The sequence below is a fragment of the Ambystoma mexicanum genome, chromosome 11, assembly GCF_040938575.1.
Source record: "Ambystoma mexicanum isolate Mex_15411 chromosome 11, UKY_AmexF1_1, whole genome shotgun sequence".
NCBI lineage: Eukaryota > Metazoa > Chordata > Amphibia > Caudata > Ambystomatidae > Ambystoma > Ambystoma mexicanum.
Genome location: NC_090934.1, coordinates 222,062,079 through 222,087,365, shown reverse-complemented (window position 1 = coordinate 222,087,365; position 25,287 = coordinate 222,062,079). Strand labels below are relative to the sequence as shown.

Here is a 25,287-nt window from a genome sequence, read left to right as displayed (position 1 = left end):
GGGAGCAAAACATCAGACAGTGGTATATACAGACCACAAAAACCTACAGGACCTGGCCTCTCTAAAATGTGCAAACAGCAGACAGGTGCGTTGGCATTTGTTTTTTGCCGCATTCAATTTTGTGGTCAAGCACAGACCAGGTCGCATTCATGGCAAGGCTGATGCCTTATCCCGTTCTCCTGGAGGGGAGTCCTTGTCCGTGTACCCCGACACACTGCTAGGAAAGGGCCATGTCATCTGTACATGTACTCCATCCCCCACCATGCTTATTGACATCAGGCGTTGGGTTTCCCAGAACCCTCAGGCACTCAACGAATGGGACATTGCCCTTCACGAGGGGTTACCTTTTATCCACGACAAATTGTTCCTTCCTACGTGTGACGTACGCAACCAGGCGTTAACAATGTCACACGATGCTGCTGTAAACGGCCATCCCGGGCAACAGCGTACTCTGGACCTTTTGCAACGCTGGTGCTGGTGGCCTTCCATGAGAAAAGATGTCGAACATTATGTTAACACTTGTTCCATATGTGCCCAATGTAAATCACGCAAAGGACGGCCTTTAGGGCTACTCTTACCGCTACCCGTACCTCCCAGACCATGGCACACCGTCTCGTTGGATCTCATCACTGACCTACCCCGTAAACAGGGCTACGATACCATATGGGTTATTGTCGATTCGTACACCAAAATGGCCCGCTTTATCCCCTGTACTGGTATACCATCTGCTCCAACCCTGGCTCGCTTATTCTTCAGATCTGTCTTCTGCCTCTTTGGTTTACCGCAGGTCATAATATCAGACCGTGGGTCACAATTCACGTCCTGTTTCTGGCGCGCTCTCACCAGACTTCTGGGGATCGATGCTCGCTTCTCTTCGGCTTATCACCCCGAAAGCGACGGGCAGACCGAGCGGGTAAATCAGGCTCTGGAGCAGTACTTGCGGTGTTTGTCCCTCCAGTACCAGGACTCCTGGGCCAAACTGCTGTATATTGCTGAATTTGCATATAATAACTCCCGTCATTCGACCACTGGTTTCTCGCCCTTTTATGCTCTATACGGGCAGCATCCGCGTGCCCTTCCACTTCCTGATTTTCCCTCTACTACCCCCGCTGCTAATGCCTGTGTTCGTGATCTGGCCGGTGTCCATGCCCAGACCTTGGTCCATCTCCGTGAGGCCCAAACAGTTATGAAGACGAAGGCCGACCGCAAACTGGCTGCAGCCCCGGAGTATCGGGTGGGTGACGGGGTGTGGCTTTCGACCAGGCATTTGCGGATCCCTGGTTGTCGCAAGTTGTTGCCTCGTTTTGTGGGCCCTTATAGGATCTCCAGGGTCTTGAATCCCGTGGCTCTCAAGCTTTCGGTTCCCCTTTCTTGGAGGATTCACCCGGTCTTCCATACTTCTCTCCTAAAACCTTACCTTGCTCCTACCCGTGTCCTGGTCCCGCCCGCTCCTGTCTCGGTGGCTTCCCAGGATGTTTGAGGTCAGTGCCATCCTTGGGTCCCGTTTCCATCGGGGTCGGCTTCAATACCTGGTGGACTGGCTGGGCTATGGTCCCGAGGATCGCTCTTGGGTTCTCTCCCGGGATGTCCAGGCTCCGCTTCTGGTTTCTCGTTTTCATAGGGACAATCCTGCTAGCCCACGGGGTCGTGGGCCTTTGAGGGGGGATTCTGTCACACCGCTTCCTAGACCGCGGACACTCCTTTCCGCTCGCCCCTCCTTGTCTACCCATTCCCGCACTCCCCGACACTCGTGCGTTATGCTCCCCACTCACGTCGCACACATCAGGGCATGGCATGGCATGTTTGGGGTAACGGGTGTTTATCGCCCTTCACGGCGGTGGCAGATCAATTGGAGGCTCCGTCATTTCAGGAACTCACATCCCTTGCGGAGACCGGCGCTTCCCGGCGCTTCACGGATCACGTGACTTCTGTTGCCTGGCAGCATTGCAACGCTTTCGGTTCGCATCACACGTGACTCTACGTACAACCCTTCCGAGGATAAAAGGAGTCTGTGAACCGAAGGCGTTGCTTCACAGCTGTTTTGTTTTGGATCACGTGACATTCTCTCTTCATTCAAGGACCTGCTCTGATACTGACCTCGGCTTGCTCCACGGATTGCTCTTGCTCAACCCTCCAAGTACTTTTGGATTTGCCTGTTACCGACCCACGCTTGCTCCACGGATTCCTCTTGCTTACCCCTTCAAGTACTTTTGGATTTGCCTGTTACCGACCCACGCTTGCTCCACGGATTGTTCTTGCTTAACCCTTCACTGGCTAAGTCCTCAATCCTGCAAATAGGTGGTTACCTGTTCTACCCTACAGCTTGTTCCAGCTACAGCTAGGAGACCCACGCCTTGACCCAAGACCTCACAGGTATTCCGGTATTTTGGGTTTATGCACATAGAGGTAGTCGGGCCCTGTTTCTTTACTTAACCACTGTACCTTGCCTTACAGCGCTCAAGGGGTTCTTCCGGATGTTCCCGCGTCCTGGTTTTCCGGACTTCCACCTGTGGCCTTAATATTCACACTGACGATATTTCTAAAACCGTCAGGGTGTTTCTTGGGGACAGAGGGGTTGTTCATACTCTACACGACCAACGAACTTCGTAACAGCAACTCTTTCTCAGATTCTTCAGGCCCTCCAGCTCCAGGACTGGCTGGTATCTCTGGACCTTCAGGATGCTTATTTCCATGTGCCAATCCATCTCAAACACAGGAAATACCTGAGGTTCGCAATTGGCGACTCTCATTATCAATTTCGAGTTCTGCCATTTGGGCTGACCTCCGCCCCGAGGGTTTTCACCAGCTAATGTCGGTAGTGGCTGCAAGTCTAAGGAGGGAAGGGATTCACGTCTACCCCTACCTGGACGATTGGCTGATCATAGCTGTATCTCCGGAACAAGCTCAGATTCAGCTAGATTATGTCTGCCACTTCCTTCACAAACTTGGCTTCTCCCTCAATTTAAAGAAGTCACAGATGATACCATCACAGAGACTCCAGTTCATCGGAGCGGTCCTGGACACTTCCCTGGGAAAAGCCTTGCCACCAGAGGTGAGGGCTCAAGATATTCTGCAGATGGTCACCAAGTTTCAAAATGCCCATCGTCTCCCAGCCTTCGACTTTTTGAGGTTGCTAGGCCTTATGGCATCCTGCATCTTCCTTGTGCCAGAGGCTCGCCTGAGAATGAGATCTCTTCAGTGGGCACTAAGAACTCAGTGGTCGCAATTCTCAGGGAGAATGACAGATCTCCTCCGGTTCTGGACAAGGTGGCTCGAGACCTTCAGTGGTGGGCCTGCCAGGGGAACATCTTGAAAGGAGAACTGTTTTGGCAACCATGGCCGGAGATAACAGTAGTCACAGATGCCTCACTCACAGGGTGGGGAGCCCATGCCAACGACTTGACCATCAGCGGTCGTTGGTCTCCATAGGAGCCCAGACTACATATCAACCTGTTAGAGCTGAGTGCAATCAGACTAGCGCTGAAGGCTTTTCTGCCAGCTGTACCGGGGAAAAATGTCCTGATAATGACGGACAACACAGTGGCCATGCACTACCTCAACAAAAGAGGAGTCGTAGGATCACTGCCTCTGTGCAGAGAGGCGATGCAGCTCTGGTTTTGGGCAATCCAAGAAGGAATCTCTCTATCGGCAGTTCACTTAGCCAGAGAGAAAAACTTGACAGCGGACGCTCTGAGCAGGCAGAGTACAGTCTCCTACGAGTGGGAACTAGCTCAGGAAGTCCTTCAACAGATCTTCACCCTTTGGGGAACCCCTCAAGTGGATCTGTTCGCCACCAGCATCAACAGAAAGTGCGATCAGTTTTGTTCAAGGGAATTTCCCCCGAGAGGAGCTCTAGGAGACGCGTTCGTAGTGGACTTGGAGTTTCCACTTCAGTACGCGTCTCCTCCAGTCCCTGTCATTCCTCAAATGATCAGGAGGTTGAGAAGGTTCCGGAAAGCCATGATCCTAATTGCCTCGGACCGGGCCAAGAGAACGTGGTACCCAGACCTTCTGGACATGTCCATCTGCCCACCAATTCGTCTTCCACTCAAGGAGAATCTTCTCTCGCAGAAGGGAGGACAGGTTCTCCATCCAGACATCAGAACCCTCAACCTTCACGCTTGGTATCTGAAAGGTTGAGATACAAGGATTGGGACCTCCCAGATGACGTCATGGAGGTGTTGCTTTCGGCAAGAAGGCCAGCAACAAAGACTTTATACCGCTGCCATTTGAACAAATTTTGCAGCTGGTTTAGAGAAAAGAATATCGACCCCTTTTCATGTGGTACACCAACGGTGTTATCTTTATTTGGCAAATTCGGGTCTTCAGGTTGGCACTATCAAGGGCTATCTCGCAGCGCTATCGATCTTCAAGCGCACTGCAGAGGAACCATCGTATTTCAAGTTACCCTTAGTAATACAATTTCTGAAGGGATTAACCAATGTCTATCCTCCAAGACCATTCCAAGTTCCATTATGGGACTTAAATTTAGTCTTAAATTTCCTGATGGGTACTCCTTTTGAACCACTCCACTCTTGTTCACTAAGGTTTCTCACCCTTATAACTGTCTTATTAGTGGCATTGACATCTGCTAGGAGGGTGAGCGAATTACAAGCTCTATCTTGTAAACCGCCCTCATACAATTTTTCATAAAGACAAAGTTGTCCTACAGCTGAAGCCTAATTTACTCCCAAAGGTGGTTTCTGAATTCCACATTACTCAGAAGATTACCTTACCTTCATTTTATCCCCCTCCCCATCCGGGAAAAGAGGAAGAAAGGCTGAATAGGCTGGACCCAAGGCAGGCTTTGAGCTTTTACATCAGCAGACTTGCTAGGATTAAGCAAGCAGACCAACTGTTTGTAGGTTACTCAGGGCACAAATTGGGATTACCGATAACAAAACAGACCATTTCCAGATGGATTATTTTAGCCATTCTGGAATGTTAGACTGGCAGGGAAAGAGCCTCCTCAAAATCTTAGGGCTCATTCAACCAGGGGTATTGCAGCCTCTTTGGCCCTCCAAAGAGGGGTACCGATTCGAGACATATGTGCGGCTACCACATGGTCGTCTGCACATACCTTCACAAGATTTTACAACCTGGATTCCTCCTCTAGCCAAGAGACTAGATTTGGCAAAGCTGTGTTGCACTCTGTTCACTCTTGAAGGGAAACATGGCAATTTTACTCCCACCTCCAGTTACACACCACTGCTATGGGAGTCTAGCAAGATAAGGAATACGTCGGAGGACACAATCCCTTCGAAGAACAAGTTACTTCTTACCTGGTAACGTTCTTTCGATGGGATGTTCCTCCGACGTATTCCTTATCACCCCTCCCATCCATCCCCTCAGTAAAACTTCCCTTGTGGTTACAGTTTACGCTCCTTTTGGGTCACTAACCAATTCATGTAAAACAACTGTTAACATCAAAACGGAACTGAGTAACGGATGCTGCGCGAGTCTATTCATATGCATGATGACGTCGATGCCGATACGGAGGCTGTCGAGGGACATCGGCTCGAGGGACATCGACGCGCAGCGCCCTCTACTGAAAAAAAAATTCCGAGGCCAGCAAGCTGGAGATGATCTATCAAGATAAGGAATACGTCGGAGGAACATCCCATCGAAAGAACGTTACCAGGTAAGAAGTAACTTGTTCATCTCAGCTTTCAGACTGCAAAAATACTCCCCGGGGAACCTTACTGAGGCGTTCAAGAAAATATAAAGAAATCTGGGGAGCAGTGTCATTTTAACAACGGATATCCGCCCGTATAAGTTCAGTTGGAGCCTCTTCCACATGCTCAGGGCCTCCTTAGCTTTATGTAGGGTCTTAAGATAATTGTTATGGTACACCACCTGCGGGTCCCTCGCAATAGAAATGCCTAGGTAATTTGTGTAAATCATGTGCCACTGAAATCCCCATGTATCATGGAATTGGTACCTCGCTTCCGTCAGAGGGAATAACACCGATTTGGATGTATTCACCCGTAGCCCTGAACCCACCCCGAATCCCTGAACTTCCTCCATCACCGGGTCCAGATTCACCTCAGGATCGTTAATAAACAACACCATATCATCAGCATACAGTGAGATTATTAGCTTGTGATTGTACAATTGAATCCCCCGGTGCATATGCACGTCCCTAATCCTTTCTGCCAGCACTTCAATCACCAAGGCAAAAATTAGGGGTGACAAGGGACATCCCTGTCTGGTCCCTCTCTCAAGAGGGATGGCTGGTGTTAGTTGGCCATTCACCCTCACTCTCGGCTGTGTATACAGTAGCTTCACCATGCTCACGTAGTGGGCGCCCATACCCATACGATGAAGAACTGAAAACATAAAACGGCCATTCTATCGAATCAAATGCCTTGGTGGCATCCAAAAGGGCGGCCACCACCGATTCCTATGTAGCCACAGCCGACATCAACCCGAACAATCTCCAAAGGCCATATGAGGTAGAGTGGCCCGGGATAAATCCTGCCTGATCTGCTATCACCATTTCCGGCATAAAGGGCGCCAGTCTCAAGGCAAGACTCTTCACCAGAATCTTATGGTCGATGTTAATTAAGGAGATTGGGCGATATGAAGAGCATTCACACCCAGGTTTATCGGGCTTCAACAGAACCACTACCACCGCCTCTCGCAGTGAGTCCGGCTGGGTCCCTGATTCCAAGTTGTGCCAGTACATCTTTAACAAATGAGGTGCCAGAGAGTCCACAAAGCATTTATAAAACTCCGCCGTAAACCCATCGGGCCCTGGCGATTTTCCATTCGGCAGAGCTTTAATTGCATCCACGACCTCCTCGAACGACAATGGGCGATTCAGGTGCTCCCTCTGGGCTTCCATACACCAATGCAGCGCGACCCTGTCTAAATATTTCTCAATATCCCCTTGTGAAGCATGTGACAATTTCAGTATCCTCAAACTTGTTATTCCCCTGCTCATCCGTGATCACCTGGACTGTACCTGCAAAGCTATCCATTTTTGTCACCCCTGCGAGGGTATGGCCAGGCTTGTTGCCTTCCCCATATTGCTGTATATTAGACGCATTTCTCATAAACTTGACTTCCTTAAGCACGAACGCTTGGAACTCTTGCCGGTGCTTAAGAATCTCCACCCGAACATGATCAGGAGGAGCTGGGTTAGTCACCTGCAGCTTCCGCAGGATCACTTCCTTGGCCGCCAGTTCCCTCCTAATTAATTTGAGAATGCCTGCCTCTCTGGAAATGCATTCCCCTCGTATCACACATTTCAAGCTCTCCCAAAGTACTCCCGGGGACTGCACTGAACCCACGTTCAGTTCAAGGAAGGTGTCAATCGCTGTCTGCAAGCCATCCCTAAATACCGCATCAGAAAGACCATCGCTCTTGAATCGCCACGTAAACTCCCCCTTAACCCGCCCTTCTACACCCAAATCTAGAAGCACATGTGCGTGATCCGAGAGGGTGCGAGCGAGGATCTCGACCCCTCTGACCTTGCCCAGCAACGATTGCGAAACAAGAAAAAAGTCAAGCCTCGAAGCCGACCCATGAGTATCGGAGTGACATGTATATTGCCGTGACCCTGGTTGTCGCACCCTCCACACATCTGCAACATCCCACAGAAGTGACACCTCTCACAGACGGTGCATCCCTTTGTTCCCTACACTTTGTACCCCCCTAGATCTGTCCAATTCAGGTTGCATTACAGTATTGAAATCCCCAACCCAGATCACCACCCCAGCCGCTGAACCTCCAAGCTGCCTATCTATCCAATCAAAGGTCTCTACCGTATCATTGTTAGGCCCATAGTAGTTAATGTATACAGCTTCCCTTGTATGGTGCCCTGTACTATAAGGCCTCTACCCCCTTCGTCCTTTGCCACTGAAACCAAATGGAACCCGACCCCATGATGAATCGGTATGCAAACCCCCCTGGCATATGTAGAATACGACGAGAAATACCTATGACAGCCCCATGATTTCCCAAAGGTGGATTCATTATTCCTCGTTAAGTGTGTCTCCTGGAGAAATGCTATTTCAACCTTATGCCTCTGCATATACAGCAGTACCTTACGGCGTTTTATGGGACACTTTAACCCTCTGACATTCCATGTGCAGAATTTAATTGACGCCATACTTCCAGCAGGTATCTATATAGCCCACATACCGGCCCACCACTCCAGGGCAATGCAACAGGACAGCTTTAAAAACCCCTCGATCAAGTGTGTCAATCCCCTCCCCCACCAACAACCCCAACTTGTCAGTGAAAAAGGCCCCACCCCCTTTTGAGCACCCCAATTTCCAAACTGAGATCTGGACATCAGACCTCCTTGTAGCTTTCGCCTGAGGAACCACTCTGAGCTCAGCCAACCCTACTCACCCCCGAAGAACAATGCACCCCGTCAGCCGAGTCTACATTAACCAGTGGCAAATGTAAAGGATATAATGTCATGAAGACCTTATTGTTCTGTATTCCCCCTCTGCCGGGGCTGCCTCGGCAGCCGCTCCAAGGAGCTGGAGGCCTCTTCCGGAGTGTGAAAGAACGTTGCCTTGCCATCATGCTCAATTCGAAGTTTTGCCGGGAACAGCATAGCATAATGAATCCCTCAATCCCTCAGTTGCTTCTTCACTTCCAAAAATGTTTTCCTGGATGCTTGGACTTTGTCCGAAAAGTCAGGGAAGAGTATAATGTTGTCCCCCCGTAAAACACTGACCCCTTCTCCCGTGCTTTACGGAGAGCGATATCCCAATTCTGATATTTAGCATCCTTGCTATGATCGGCCGCAGGGTGCCCCGGGGACCGGCTCCTTTCCCGAAGGCACTCAGTGTGCTCTCTCCACTATGTACATGTCGGAGAAGCCCTCTGGACCCAGAGCCTCCTTAAGCATGACTTCCACCTGCTGCTCCATATTCTTCTGATCCATCGATTCCGACACACCAACAATCCGCAGGTTGTTCCTCCGAGAGCACAACTCCAAATCATCCTGTTTATCCGTCAGCTCTTTCAATGCCCTCTTCACATGATTTCATGTCTCTAACGAGGGAGTTGGACTCATCCTCAACCGTTGACATCCTGCCCTCCACTTTATCCAGCCGATCACCATGCTTGTCTAGTCTGACCTGCATATGGTCTAGTTTGCAGGTAAGTGTGCCCATTTTTCCATCCAGGGCTTGTATACTGGACTGTAATTGGTTAAACATTATTTTGATATCCTGGAAGGCCCCCAGAGGGTCGACCGCCGGGGGGGGACTGTAACCCCCGGAACTGCTCCATGGAATCCACGTTCCCTGCCGAAGCCGAGATGTCAAACCGCAGCTTGGACTGCCGTTGTCTGCCTCCCTTGCCAGACTTAGACATCCCATTCCGCCCGGCAGGAGGGGGAGCCCTGCCCGGCCCCCCACAGGTCTGCCTCCCAGGGCTCCAGACAGGAATGACAACCATGCCCAGCCCACCCTAGTTATATTATGCAGTTACAGGTGTGCCACCAGTCGTGGAGGGCCTCTACCCACCCTCCACTTCGGGGCCCTCCATTGAATAAGGCCCACAAAGTACAGGATATTCCCAGTGTGAGGTATTGGAGAATACCGTATGGGCTGCCCCCAGCCTCGCTCAGCTGGCCCTCCTCCTCAGGGACCACCACCGGTACTGGCTGCAGGATGTGTATGGCCCCCTCCCAGTTCGCCGTGTTTCCAAACCTGCGTCTGCAGGGTATGCTGCCTCTCCTCAGCCCCACTCGGGCCCAGCGGGACCGTCCCCTGGCAAACCCGAGCTTTGTCAGCCTCCACCTCTTTCAGCAAGCGCGGCCTCCTGATGCCGCGCTCAGACCTCGCCTCCACTCATCCGCGGGCTCGCGGGGCCCAGTGCAGTCCCAGGCCAGGGGGGCCGGACATGAGCCCACCCCACCCCCAGGGTTCTCTCGGGCGATCTTCAACCACGACTCCGGCTCCCGACGGCGCACCCCGGCAGGCAGAGACGCATACAGTCCAAGGGAGGAGTGCGTTCACCTCTGATTCTAACCTCCCGGGCTCCGCTTTCAGTGTGTTCTCCTGCCTCGTGCCGCCACCTCTCAGACACCACACACGTCCAGGGGCACCTCCACTCCACCGCCCGGCAACCGTCAGGCTGATCAGACCGGCCACCCCCGAGGACTCCCGAGCCACCAACTCCGTCCTTCGCCCTTCACTAGTCCCCCGGTCGGGACCGCATTCCAGGGGCTGCCTTCCAAGCACCAACGTGCTCGAACACACCTCTCGCTCGGGGCTCTCGCCGGAGTATCACCCAAAGGAGAGGGCCAGACCTCCACAGACAGCATCTCCAGTCTTCCGCTGCAGACGCCACCATCCCGAGGACGGTACTTTCATAAAGACTTGCCCCGCATGTGGAGGCAGAACGCTGTCAGGTAAGCTCTGAATTCTTTCCGGATTTCTCAGGGTAGCTGGGAGCTCACGGGCTGGCGGCCATTTTGGCTGGGCTCACGACCACCACCACCACCACCCCCCCCCCCTGCATACTCCCAATTAATCTGAATCCACTAACTAGGCCCAAGTGGAAGCATTGTTTCTGGGGAGCCCACAAAAGGGGTCTGCAGGTCTGAAGCAAACTCTGCCATTCAATTTGTTTGTGTATGTATGTAGGGCAAGTGTGTGTCGTACTGCGTGTTGCTGCACCCTACTCTACATGTATGTGAGGGTGGCTTGCACTTTACTTGTTCCGTGTACAGTCGATGCCAGGGGTCGGATTATCAAAGATTTGCACTAGTACAACAAAGCAGAGCAAGTTAATTTAGCACCAATTTTGCTGCTCTGATGAATGGAGCAAACCGGTTTATAAAAATAAAATGGCACTTGGGGAAATTGGAGCTGCGTGACATGAACAAATGGAGCGGACACCTTTTTGTTGTATGTTATGCAGCAAATATAGTGCAGAAAGCAGCCTGCTAGATGTTTGCTGGCGGGCAAACGTTTTTAGATAATATGGATTGTGGCGAAATCTGTTTGCTCCATTTTGTAATATCAAAGCATTTGCTCACTTTTTAGCACCAGCGCAAATCTTTGATAATCTGGCCCCCGATTCTCAAAAAGTAGCGCAAACGAAAGGAGCGCAGTTACTGCGCTACTTTCATTTATAAATGTTCAGGTCCTCTTATTTTCAAAGTTGATCTGCGCATTTCAGGTGGGGCTGGGCACCCTTTGCATACTTAAGTGTCGGGAGCATGCACAGCACTAATGCAAGACAGACACCTTGCAACCACGTGTTTGCTGGGAGCGCATTTCACTAAGAGGGGCCCTTAAAGGGACCATCTCTGTAAAATGCTTGAACAAAAAAAGCATTGCCATCCCACGAGCGCATGTAAAGAAAGAAATCACGACTGGGAAAGCAGCGACCCTGTCATGATCTGCGCATTGCACTGCGCCTCTTAACATTCACAGCAGAATGTGATTCATTTCTGCTCGTTGAAAAGCGCATCCCGTTTCTGAGTTCTGGATGGACTTTTAAATGCGCAGAAACTCCCCCTCATTTGTGCAAAAATGGGAAAAGGGCACCTGCGGATTATCAGAGCTCTTTGCACTGCTGCAAAAAAGTGGAGCAAATTAATTTAGCACTGATTTTTCTGCTTCGGTAATTTTTGTGTGCCAGTGATGAGGTAATAATAATAATTATTTAGTATTTATATAGCTCTACGAACCCTCCGCTATCTGAGTGCTGCTGTGTGGTGCTCATTTATGGACCTCGGAAAGATGAAAGGCTGGGTTTGGCACTGCCGGGATTCAAACCTGCGTCAGCAGGCTCTGCACAGATGTCAAGGCCAGCGCTCTACTCGCTGTGCTATCGGACCGGCTGTGCGCTAGATCCGCTACGCCACAAAAAAGGTTTTGTCAATCTGGCCCATGTGCCTCAGGAGTGTGAATCTAATAAAACCCCCACCGCCATTATTGTTACTTTAAGTGTTTCATTGGAAGAACATGCAGCGTACACAGGTCATTGTTTAAAATGTTTATATGCAGTTGGTTTATTGTGTAAGGATCCTTGATAAGTTATAGTGTCTTGGTAACTGCTTTCACTGCAAACGGCTCGAATTCCAATAGTTCTATGGCCTGGAACATTCCATGGAGTACGTGAGGCGAGGTGGTACCAGGAAATGCGGTTGCTGGAGGCGGAGGGTGAGAGAAGGCTGCGGCATAAAGACAACGTTACCGAGTCCATCCACCGTGTAACTGATGTCTGTATCGCCACAGTCATCTAGTGGTTGAGCCAGTGGTGGACGTGGAAAATGGAACTAACTAGTGGTACTCTGACTGCGTCAAAAAGGAGGGAGTGGGATGGTCGGAGAGATGGCACTGGGGAGTGGGACGTGGGGTTGAGCAGGATCATAAAATTTGGCTCAAATTGTTGGATTTCAATGACTACTGTAATAATGTCTTGCAGAGTTTACTTAAAAAACACAAATTGCACAATAAAGCTACATGACAACGTGTAAATCCTCGTAGCAACTTTTTAAGCCAAATGAATATCATTGTGGCTTTAATCTGAACATCCTTAATGGTAAACTGTAAGTCCCAGAATGCAAGATAATGCCAACCTGAAAAATCTAGTTAACCCCACGGTACTTTCAATGACTTAAGCCATGTAACAAGAGAAGTTGTGTAATAAACAAAGATAGATATGCAGATTCTTTGTCACAAACGTTCAGCTTGCTGTTATTCATGATGTTCAAAACATTTGATTACTGACTTAAAGCAACTTTTTGTTTTGCATGTCAAGTTAGTAGACATTATGGATATTAACAAATCTAAATGGGCACTTTGTGTTGCTCACTTAAACTATCACCGATTTGCAAGGCAACTGGTGTTTTGCTAGCTTTTTTAGTTAGAAATGTTCCATCATGAATATGCAAGGCTCTGCCACTGATCAAAGAAATGTGTTTGCAACCTGAGCACCTTAACGACCTGCAGAGCCACGGACGCTCTGTGTGTGTCTGCCCAGATGAGACTTGGGAAACTGACAATGCTTGAATGGCCGGCCTGAGCTGATTCTATATTGGCTCAAGAGAAAGACAAAGCATCAAGGACGCGTTTCTTGAGCCTTTGAATTAAAGTTAGGCTCTGTAAAAAGCAAACAAATTAGTGGTACGGCGACCAATGACTTATATTACACTTCCATCTCTAGGTTGAGCACAGATTTTTCACTCTTAGTGGCCCTGCTACTGCTGCCGCCACCCGCACTGTACGCATGAATACTGCTCGGCTGGTGCCGACTGGGATCTGCCTTTTCCGCATGTACAGGAAACTTTTTGCTCCATTAAAAAAAAAAAAAAACTCTGAGGATAATGGGTTCCAACAGAAACCGAGAAGATGTCAAATGTGTATTTTTTTACAAAATTATTTTCTGCAAACTAAACTGTTAACTACATGGCCACAAGCATGATTGTGCAGCATCACTGCTGGATAAACACATCACGCTTTGATAAAGCTTTACAGTCAAAACTTCTGGACATGCCTTTTGACGGGCCAAACATGTTTGGAGGCCAAGGCCGGTAACTCCCTACAAAGGTTCCTGTCCTCCAAGGTTACAGCGAAGTATTTGGGTTTTGCTGTAGAGCAACCCTCCACTCCATGTAGAAGTTTTTGGGGTTTTCGCTCTCTTGTATCCTACGCCCCCACCTAGGGAGATGTCAGACAACCCCTGGGAGAATACAAGGCAGATGCTGCCCATGGGGAAGAAGAGGTGACCCTAGAGGTGGAGCGGCGGCGGACACTGTTCCATCAGCTACCCAGGATACTAAACCTTTTTGAGATATTTTGCCACAAGCCCCCTGTGGGAGGGGGGGATGTCCCTTTTAGCAGGAAATGGTGTTTGGGCCTTACAGATCATTCAGCAGGATTACACACATCCTTTCTTTCATTATTTCATCATCCGGACCACTTTCCCCACACCACCACCTTGCCTCTGTACCACATCCTCTTGGAGGAGGTCAGCCAGCTGAAAAGCACGATAGAGCTGGTACTAAGCTCAGAATGAGGCAAGGTGTGGCATTCACTTTCCTTCTGGTCCTGAAGAAGGACTGAGGTGTGCGTCCAATACTGGATCTGAGGATGCTGAATGTGTACCTGCAAAAGGAGAAACTTAATATTGTAATGCTAACTAAGATCCTCCAAGTCCTCGATCAGCAGGACAGGCCTGTGCCACGTACCCGTGCATCTAAAGCACAAAAAAAGCCTGAGGGTCATGGTAGGCCAACATCACTACAAGTTTAGAGGCCTGCCGTTCGGTCTTTCTTCGGCACCCAGGGATTTTCACCAATATGCTGGTTTCACGAAGCTGCTGGCAGTGGTGTACTCTCACCTCAGGAGGGAGGGCATTCATGTCTTTTCCTATCTGGACTATTGGCTCTCTCTCCAGACCAGACATCAGTACATTTCTTCCACACATGCAGCCTGTTGAACAGCTCAGGCTTTTCCCGATTTCAAAACGTCCCATGTTTCGCCGTCCCAGTCTCTCCGGTTCATCAGGGCGGTCTTGGACACTTACCTGGGTAGAGCCTTTCTGCCTGAGGACTGAGTGGCAAACATCTCACTGATGTTACATGTCCTCCAATACCAAGGATAAGTTCCTGCCTCTGCCTTCCTGCGTCTGGTGGTCTCAGAGGCCCAGTTTGCACATGAGGTTGCTTCAATGGCTAGTCCATTGACTGTGGCCGCAATTTCAGGGACACATGTCAGATCCTTAGGTATCCAGTCGTGTTGCTCAAGACCTTGCATGGTGGTCCCTGAGATTCAATCTGCTGACGGGCGCATTGTTTCCGGCAACCTTGGCCTCCGGTAACAGTGATCACTGACACGTCCCTGATAGGTGGTGCTCACCTGTCAGACCAGACAGTGAGCGGACTGTGGTCGCCTTCGGAATCTTGAGAGCAATTCAACTTGTTGGAGATGAGGACGATCAGGCTGGGCCTGGTCACCTTCTTCCCCTCGGTTAAAGGGAAATGTCTACTGATCTTTACGGACAACACAGTGGCCATGTACTACTTCAACAAACAAGGTGGTGTAGGGTCCTTTACATCTTTGTAGAGAAGCAATGCGACTGTGGGCTCTGGAAAATGGCATCTCTCTGACGGCTGCTCATGTTGCAGGAAGAGAGAATGTCGTGGCGGATGCCTTGAGCAGACAGACATCTGCCTCCCACAAGTGGGAGCTCCACCAAGAAGTTCTAGAGGAGATTTTCATTTGCAGGGGCACTCCTCAAGTGGATCACTTCGCTTCCAGTGTGAATTGGAAGTGCAAGTTCTCCTCCAGGGAATTTCATCGACAGAGAGCTCTGGAGGACGCACTGATGGTCAAATGGACGCTCAACTTCCCTTATGCATTCCTACCGATCTGTCATTCTGCTGGTTCACAGAATGCTGCGCCTGTTCAGGTTCACGTTGATTCTGATCGCTCTAACCTATACCTGATGAACGTGGTACCTAGAGTTGCTGGGCACGCCTATCTGCCCTTTATGGGACCTTCTTCAGAGAGTGGACCTGCTCTTCCAATCAGAGGGGGCAGGTGCTCCACCTGAACCTCAGTAATTTTAACCTTCTGTCATGGCTGCTGAGATGCTGAGGTACAAGGAATGGAACTTGTCAGACAATAGTCTGGATGTACTCATACTAGATTGGAGGGCCACAATCAAGCCTATCTATGCTTGCAGGTGGCATTCATTTTCAGCTTGGTGCCAGGCGAGGGATCTGGATCCTTTATCCTGTCCTTTGCCCCTCGTTGTTGATGTTTTTGGTGTCTCTGGCTTAATCGGGGCTGCAGATCGTCACTGTTCGTGTTTACAGAGGGCAGCACCCTCGTACAAACGCTGGAACTCTTGCTCGGTGTTAAGTTTGTAATTTAAAGAAAGCTGCTCAGAGAGCAGTACTTTAGTCACATTTTGGTGAAGGTAGTGCCGTGACAGTTCATGGGACACGCTTTTTTCATCGACCTGCAACAAGTGCTGCCAAAGCCAAAAGGAACCATGACACCTTTCCAGGTATGAAACAATTGTATTTAGCATGTTAAAATATTAAAGAACTGGATCTGGTTTCTAGTTTGTGAGTTTAAAGGAACTGAACACATTAAAGGAATAAAGCTCTAGTAGTTGGACCCTTTGTTCTTAGGGCAAAGCTGAAGCGTAACTTGGCAAACTGTGAATCCACAATTTCCTCTAGGCTGGTAGCGGAGGAACCTCAGATAGTATGTTTATCTTGTTGGGAAGATGGTGAGATTGAGGGAAGTGACAAGAACTTGTTTTATCTAATTATTACTTCTTTTTCTTTCTCGCCCCTGCAGATCTCCTACAGAGTAGAAGCCAGGAGTCTGATCATTATTTTATTTTATCCACTTCCCCTTTCCCTCGGTGGTGTTCCGGCCTCAGCTGTAAGCTTACTTAGTTGTCCTGATTCCTCATCTACCGCCCTACTTTCCCCTCATTGTCGGATAGCTTGTACACCATCGGTTCAGAGGTCCCTCCACGTCAGAGTACTAGGGGAAAAGGGTGGAACTGAGGTCACAAGACGCAGCGCATTGATGCATACTGGCCCTGAAATGTCCAGCCTGAGTGTTTCCGAAGATCAACTGTGCTACAGATAGGATTATCATAGATGAGGAATTCTTGCATGTGTGTCCTGCATAAAAGCAACATTTTTGCTGTCATCTTTTAAACCTTCTTTCAATAACATGGTACAATTACAACACAATATGCATGCGCACACACCCACCAAGCTTCATTCACAAACCGAAAACTTGAGCAGGGTTAGTACAAACCTCCGACACAAACATGTATGGGCATGGCAAGTGAAAGTTTCCATGCCAACAATACAGTGCTGGGCAGGGCTGGTACATGTTTGCTTCAAAAAAACCATTACAGAATGCGCTGGACAAATGCAAGTTTGCCTCACACAAGGGTACTGATACATCTTGGGCCAGGCCACTGCAACTTTCATTCACACAATGGTACAAGTACAGATTAGCCTAGGCCAATGCAAACCTCCCGTTGCATAACCATGCACGGTTCTACTCGCATTCGGCGAAGATGGATTATCCTTGCCGAGTGAGTTACTGGAAGGCCGGCTCAACGCTTTTGTGCACCAAACACATGGTCCTAGAGAGCGTGACCATCCTTCTATGATGGTGTGGTCGACGAAGTGAGGAAGAGGAGTACATGAGAGGATGGGGGGTGGGGCAGGGTCAGCTGGATCGGCGGAGTGCAGGAGGAAGCTTGGGGGACAGAGTCTCGCATTGAGAGTTGTGATGGTGAAGTGAACTACAAGGAAAGGAGGCAGAGCCCCTCATGGAGGCGGTAATGAGCTGTGTCGTTTAGTGATTCTGTGACAAAGGAAGGTCAGTGGGTGGGATTCGGTGAAGAGGGGGTCGACAGTTCGTGATTCAAGGTGTTGTGCATCGTGTGCGGGAAGCTTGCACCACCTGTCTTGTAGACATTGTGAATGTGAGAAAAGCCTCAGTGCTGCCATACACGTTAGATGGATAGATTACAATAACCCAGCACCCCGCTCTTCTGGCGGAACATTCACTGGAATCTGTATAGTAACAAAAACACTGACAACCTGCATTTTTACTCTGTTTTTAATTGATCAATTCAAAATACACATTGTGTTTTTTGTTTCCTTGCGTTGTTTTGTTTCGCCGTCCGGGCATTCTATATAACCTTCTAGAAGAGAACAGGGAAGCAGTTTCTTTCAAAAGTCTGAAGTACTATAGTGCAAGAACAAAACTTTGGTACATATTGAGGTTTGCTGAGAATTGTGGTGTGCTGCTGCCCATCGGTGCAGGCTTCTCTAGTCAGTGATGCTGAAAGCCTGTTCCAGCCACCATGTGTGCTGCTTGAAGCTAGTGCAGTTTTCCTTACAGTAAGAACGTCCAGCTTAAATGTCTTCCTCCTATCCTTTTCAGTCTCTCGTTTGTTTCCAGCGTAAGGACATTTTGGGCTCTTCACTGCATCTTTTACAAAGGTTATGTCCAGTAGGTCTGGGCCTGCTTCATCCTACACCCTGCGTCTTTGCGTCTTCCATCGCCACTTATCCCCTGAGCGCTCTGCCCCAGTGTTTGTGAACATATTCACTTCACAGGATTTTCTTTTTTAAGCGGGTGGTCCTCCTGCTCCCCCAGTTAACCCATTCCCCCCATATTGATGTGTACGTAGGACTACCTTTTCTTAGGGATTGGTGGGAAGGATCTACCCCACCACTCACTATAATCATAGTCCTCCCATTTATCTCCAGGATCCTTCCCACCTGATCCTTTTCCCCATACTTATGGGTGTCTCTGTGATGGGGTTGAGACCAGAGTCTGATGCCGAGCAGCACATAATTACTCAAAAAAAGAACACAGGTGCGTGCTCCCCACTCCAACCGCTGGTCCTTTTCTATGCACGGATGGGCGAGGAGCCTTTTGTGGGGTGGCATGCACATTTTCGAGACGTATCTACATTTTCCTTGTCTATGTCCAGCCTCAAGGGGTTTTGGGAATGCAGGTCCTGTGGCCGATCCTTTTCTGCGGCACACAAGGCCGCTCCTTGTTTGAAGTGCTTTGCACCTAACCATAACTAGGGCCTTTGTTTTTTTTATGTGATCAACTTTTGTTGTTGTATTTTGGTCATTCCAACATGGGAAGATACGTGGATTTTTTATTATTGAGTCCTACAAGTTATCACTCCAAGGTGTCTGAAGGGCATTGCACCAGAAGAATTTGCCTCACACTGGTCCCCAGCCCGAGGAGAGCTGACGGCTTCCTTTAACCAGTTGAAATGTTGACTTTTTCTCTGCATGTTAAGTGGATGTTGTAGGCTTCTGGAGGGATTTCCAGTGTCCTTATCCTTACAATGTCCCAATTCCAAGGTGGCATTGGAGGACTTGCCGAAGTCTATGGTTTCTCCTCAAGTGGGCATGGCAGATGAGTCTGGTCGGGAAAGTATGCCTTCTGAAGACCATGGTGTAAAGAGCAAGGATGGCATGCCTCACTCCTTGATGAGTATGCTTCTCATTACCTCAAATGGGGAAAGACCCCAAGAAAGGCGACTCTTCGGGGCACAAAGAAAAGACCTAAGCCCTCAGCAGTGTTCAGTAGGGTTATGAGCCCTTGGACAGCGTGAGAAACCACGCCTTCGGAGGGTTTGCCAACTTGGAGTCTGAGGAAAGAGCTTTGTTTTCTCAATCCTAATATGGTGTTAGAGGGTTCTAGGCTTCTCCCCACTCATTGCGAGGATCATCATTCACCAGATCAGACCGGATTCCCCCCACTTCTAGAGTGCACTGGAGTTCTTCAGATTCTTCCGATCTCGGGGACTGGGGACAGCCATGCTCAAGAATTTGCGCAGTTAGACCGATTCCTAACCTTCATGACTTTAAGGGGAAATTCTGGCAGATCATGCTTCAGCCTGTAGTTCCTCAGAGTACTATTGTCCCAGTTTTATTGGCATCGCTAATTCCTCGTCATTTAGTGACCAGTTCTCGGACTGCTTCACTGGTCACCAGTTTACCAGTGACATCCTCACAAGGCTCTTAACCTGCAGACCTACCTCATCCAATGAAAAGCAGGGATGTGTATGTGGCTGTGGATTAGGATGAGCATGAAGAGGAGCTTGGGCAAGAGCTTCATTCCGTCATCCTCTCAGGAGAGTATTCACTCAGTTATGGAATTCTTGAAACTAGAGGTGCCAGGTTCCCCTACCGTAGAAGCTGACTGCCTTTATAACCTGACATGTTAAAAGACTTCTCCAAACAGTTGCTAAGCGCCACAACAGGTCAGCGGTAAGAGGCTTGATGTAAAGTTTAGGATGGTGATGGAGTAAAGACTGTCAGGCTTCAAATCCTGCAAACCCATTCAGTGGTGGTGCTGTCAAAAGCTTTGACTACGGGCAGGCCACCATCTTTTTAGGCTGGTGCAGTTTCCTTCACCGCATCCGGGCAGGAGAAAAAAGCTCTGTATAATTGGTACATCTAAACATCGCTGTCCATTTGAGACAGGCAAACCGCGACCCTGGGCCTCATTATAAGGTTGCTGGTCCGGTAACAATGGTACCGGTAAGCTTTCTGGTATCGTTGTACCGGACCGGCAAACTATGAGGTCTGCTCGCGGGTGTCTTTTCACCCGCCAGTTCTGACCTGGCGGATGGACCAGCACCAGCGAGCAGACCATGTTGCATGCACCGGCACCATTCACGAATGGTGGCGGTGCATCCAGCCTACCCATTCCCATTGAGCCCTATGGGAATGGGGAGAATTTTTTTCGGGCGCCCGGGAATGCACTATTACCGGTTCTGCCGGTTCTGTAATGCCCCAGTAATTGCCCATTCCTGGGCGCTAGAAAAAAAATGCATCCGACGGCAGCCGTGGCTACCGCCGGAGTCATAATGAGACCGCCTGTGTTAGCAGCATGCAACACACGTCTTTTCAAAGAACCATCGAACTTCCCGGAGGATTTATCGCCTGAAAAATAGACTGCTTAGTGGCAGAGCTTGCACAATCCAAGATCCCAGCTCATGGCATGCTGGATGCAGCGGCAGGTCAAGTCGATATGTTTGCTAGAGGCCTGGACTTGGGTATGAAGTGGTCAGCCATCTTGAAGGGGACAACACGGTTTCATGCGGCTCAGGAGAGGTCAGACGCTTATCTTTTGGCAGGCTTCACCTTTTTCACCACTCAATGAGTTTAAGAATAAGAATAAAAGTACTTCATGAAATCCTTGTTTTTGGGCCCCCCAGAGTGGATAACTTCACCACGGGACACCAACAAGAAATGCCTCTTGTTTGCCCCCACTTCCTGTACGCTTTTCCCCCTCCGATTCAATAGTGGCTAATGTACTCCTAGTCCATAGTCTGCTTTCCGCCATACTCCTCTTCCCCCCCTAAAAATGCTTTTGAGTTTCTCTGCCTTCTGAAAGACTGGTGGTTGGTTCGGGGCACATGTCACAAATACCAGAATGCATGTGCCTGCATTATTCTTTTTTTATGAACTATGTGCTGCTCTGCATGAGGCTCCAGTTCTGTCTCCCGTCCCAGGAAACTTCCATAAGTATGGAGTAAAGGGGACTATGGACTAGAAGTACAATAGTCACTATGGGAACTATTACTACTTTCTTCAGTCTAGATTTCTGATGGTAGAAGTGTGCACTTCGTTTTAGAAGTTCATTTTATTCTGTCACTCTCCCTGCACCCCACTGGATGTTCCTCTTCCCCCCTCCCCCCCCTAATTTGTATGCCCCGTTACCCATCCCTCCTACCAACATTCCTTTGGCCTCTTACCTTTCTCACATTTCTTTATAGTCCCTCGCTCCCTCTTCTCATTGTCTGTTCCTCCGCCAGACCGCCATTTCCTCCAAACCTTTCTCTTTGCAGAATTCTTCCTCTCTGCACCCTAATCTTCTAACACCTTTCCCTGCATCATCTTCACTTGCTCATACCTTCACTCGCTCCCTTAAGTCTCCCGACTCTCACACCACCCCTATCCCCCGCACTTCTACGCACAGCCCTCTCTATGTATCACCCACACACTGGTACTGTGGGTACGATCCTGAGCTCTGGGCTAGATACGTTCTTTTGACCACGTACGATGATGTGTGGGGAAGTTCACCAAGACGCTAGTATAATTTACTTTATAGGAAGAGAAATGCAGCTGTTGTTCCTTTAATAATTTGACCTCATTTCTGTGAAATGCGAAAGCCCCTGGGATGTGTGGAGCTGTTGCAGCATGTCCATTATCGAGGGTTTTGGGGTGACATGGAGTCTGTGCTAGCGGTATCCCGTTAAGTCATCGGTTGCTGCCAGCCAGTCAAGTGGTAGATATGGAATACCCAAGCCTGTCTGCTCTGGATGCCCCATTGCATGGAGACCATTATGGTGGATCCGGTGTCATCAGTTACTATAGAAACATACATTTCCTACCAGCAATGCAGTCAACGTCCTGCTGGTTGTCTCTTCTACAGTACTTATGTGTTGTCAAGTGTAGCTCTGATGGTGTAGCAGCAGTCATTGGCGTTTGCAGTGGTCATGCAATGGGGCTGCCAAAATGGTTGTTTGCAGCATCTGCTGGAAGGCTCTGGAACGGTCTCCCACCGTGCCGCTTTTCTGCCACCATGCGCCCGCAGCAGGAAATGGCCACGAGAACCTTGTTTGGACTAGAGAGAACCCCAGGAGATGCCAGACCTGAAATGCACAATGCCCTGGGTCGTTTGTTAGTTTGAATCCCCAAAGGTTCAAAGTGGGATCTCAAATTAAAAATAGCATTTTGTGTACTCTGTATTATTATGCCTCTGAATTAGAGACGTTTTAAGTTTGAAAGTATTGTTTTCCTGGATGCATTTGACTCAGTAATGTTGTGTTTTAAGCTCTTTTCCTTCTGCTACCCCCCCCCCCCACAACCCCGCCCCTCTAATCCAGGTTCTTCTCCCTCTAGTGATCATTTATTCTATTTCTAACAATGTGGGAGGGCACCTTTTTTCACCTAACACTCCAAAGCCATGTATCCTTTTTTCCCCCCAAAGTTTTTTTAATATTAAAAAGGGGGATCACACCTTTTAACCTCCCTGACTTCATCCTCCTGATAGTTTGCCTAATTGTCTTTTTTCTGCTTTTGTATTTTAAACCTTTTTTCAAACTTCGTATTTCAAACGTGATCCTTCTACATTTCACAGCTAGTACCGCTGTAAACAGAAGCCCTGTTAGAGAACACATTGGTCCTTAGCTGGATGGTGTGCTTTGGGGGGGTTACAGTGAGCACTCTTGCTCAGAGGGGATTTGCCCAGCATTTAAAGCAGGACTGGTCTTATGGGTGGGGTGTGACTGATATGCACATGGCTATTAACCTCCTGGTAAAGCATAGACAGAGAAAGAGTGATTGAGGGACCAAATGGGTAGATTACAGTCTATACAACAAGCTATTGTCAGAAGACTTCAAATTGTTGGCTTATTTGGACTCTTTCGGGGTTTCATTCTGAGTAGGTGGCTGTGCAAGGATGGCAAAGTCACTTGTTTTGAAAATGTGCCTTTCCATTGAGTGCACCAAACCCCAAAAAGAGCGTCCTTCAGCGGCAGGGAGAGGCGGCATCTGCAAACATTGTGTCTGTGCAAAATAAAAGGCACCCTCACTTTATTCCAAAGCCATTTATGAATTTAGTTAACTGGGTGGAGTTTACCAAGGATGTACTCAGGCCTAAACCAAGTCTAAAATACTAGGAAACGTTTGGGCGTTAAAGGGAAGAGAAGTGCCAGCACCCCAATGTCGTAAGGTAGACGTCTAGTGTTGGACAAGGCCTTGGAGGGGTTGGTGCAAGGTATGCATGCAAGGAGGCCATCTTGTAACATCTGCATGTTGATCTAATCCGTTTTCTGTTTCTCTTTCAGGGGTGGTATGATTTGTCGGATTTGGGGAGCAGTTACAGAGTACCGTCAGTCTCAGAACAAGCCCAGTGTGCCACCCCGGAGTGACCACATTCTCACATCACAGGAGGAAATAGTTGATAAACAGACAGAGGAGAGGACTTGAGAATCGGAAAAAGTGCCCCATATCCCAAGATGGGCTGATAGCAGGCCCGGGCCCCTTCCGATTGGCTCATCGTGCAAAGACTTCTACTGCCCACTTGGAAACCTGGGGCAAAACCTTTCCCTGATGTGATGGGATTCCAGACTTAATAGCACCCTGTGAATGACATCTTCGGCCTTTGACATCAGCAAGAGTCTCTGCAAAAGCCAGGGCTCACGCGGATCATTGTTATCCCCAACCATGCGTGTGACTGTTTACCAACACACCAGATACAAGTAGGTGGTGCATTGACAAGCTCCATGACGGAATATCTGTTACCTTTTCGTCGCATGGTTTCAGCAGAGCAAAAGTTACCGATGGTGAACAGCGTCAGAACGCAGTGTTCTGATGCCCCTCAGGGATCGGCTGCCGGCTTGTCTCCGCAGCGGACCAATCAGCAACGAACGTTTGAGGAATTCTGTGCAAAATGCATGGAGATTATGTACATACATGGTCTGATAAGCTACTCACTGGGCGTTGCTTCAAGGGACCTGGTCAGACAGACCAGCCTATAGGTGAAACAGGGAGGTGTCCAGCCAGCCGGTGTCGCACTGTGTTTTTTCCCCTAATAAAATGCTTTTCTAGGAATGTAAATTCTCCCTTTTAAAAAAGTCTGTATTAATAAAGAGTTTATTTCTATTATCCCCGTGGTGCTGGTTGGATTGGAGCTCTGTCTTATTACAAAGCATTTCATCAAGCTGTATCTGAAGTGAACTCGTTTTTAATATTGTAGCAGCCGAGACACTTTTCTGCTCATATGGTCAAGTGGCAGAGCTGAGATTTATCCCAAAACATTCATAATTTAAGCCTGTTTCAGTGGGTGGACGAGGAGGGCTTGTGTGGGGAACGGTTTGCCTGTCTTGATTGGAATCGCGCTGATCTGAGAGCTGGTCATGTTGTAAAGGCCAAAACACTACCGAATGCTTGTTCATAGCAAACTTGAATATTCCTTCCTAGTTCTGGGGTTAAGTCACCCCTGCAGTGACCCCATATCACTGCTGGGAATAGGGGTGGGGGGCAGTGGAATGTGGGTTCTCTCATTAGGGCACACAGGTCCTGGCAGTGTGGATAGCGCTACTTTGCACTGTTCAGTGGAGGGCATGCTCTGACCCCTCCCCCCTTGGGTAACTGAAAAGCATGTTCAGTCCAGATGCCCCCATTGTCATGTGACCTCCACAGGTGACCAATCTGATGTCTGCTCAAAGTTCTGCTGTCATTCCTTACGCTGACATTAGTCACATCGGCTACTGGGCCCCTGAGTCAATGTGAAGAGCTTCTGTACACATGTGGTACTCTGCTAGGCGCCTGGATGACGTAGGAGGGCAGGATGTGGTACTGGGTGTCATCAAGGAGTGCACGGCAGGATGGTCAGACCCTGGGTGTCAGGTTGGTCCTCAGGGGCAGGCGGGCGTCCACCCATTCATTAGGTTTCTGGATGAGCGTGTTCCAGACACTCTTCTCCTCCTCAGTAGAGTCCATCCATGGTACCGGTAGGCTGTAGCTGCTCCCTGGGGGGACAGAGAGTGAGGCACTGTTAGTTTAGGCTTTCCAACCTTGCTTCCTGCTACAAAACAGATCTTTTATCATCACCCACTGGGACTGGCCTCCTCGCTCCTGCCCTCAAACACCCAACCTATGACCTTACTTCTTAACTTGCTCCCATACAATTCGGAGGCTTCGGCAGGGCTTTAAGTGGGCCGGGGCAGAGCCTGCTAGTCTCCAAAAAACTGTTGTTCTCTGCCAAA

The 25,287-nt window shown here is 49.1% G+C and overlaps 2 protein-coding genes across 5 annotated transcripts in view; one reads left to right on the top strand and one right to left on the bottom strand.

Moving 5' to 3' along the window:
* The window catches only part of MAP3K6 (mitogen-activated protein kinase kinase kinase 6), a 1,613,301-nt gene extending 1,589,117 nt beyond the window's left edge, over positions 1-24,184 (top strand). The window contains exon 29 of the mRNA XM_069622894.1: positions 23,365-24,184. Within this exon, the coding sequence (XP_069478995.1) occupies positions 23,365-23,506 (142 nt within the window). The 3' untranslated portion in view covers positions 23,507-24,184. The remainder of the gene's footprint in view (positions 1-23,364) is intronic.
* The window catches only part of SYTL1 (synaptotagmin like 1), a 288,286-nt gene continuing 280,574 nt past the window's right edge, over positions 17,576-25,287 (bottom strand). For all 4 annotated transcript variants that reach the window (XM_069622898.1, XM_069622895.1, XM_069622897.1 and 1 more), the window contains one exon: positions 17,576-25,050. In XM_069622898.1, coding sequence (XP_069478999.1) covers positions 25,008-25,050 — 43 coding nt within the window. In that variant the 3' untranslated portion in view covers positions 17,576-25,007. The remainder of the gene's footprint in view (positions 25,051-25,287) is intronic.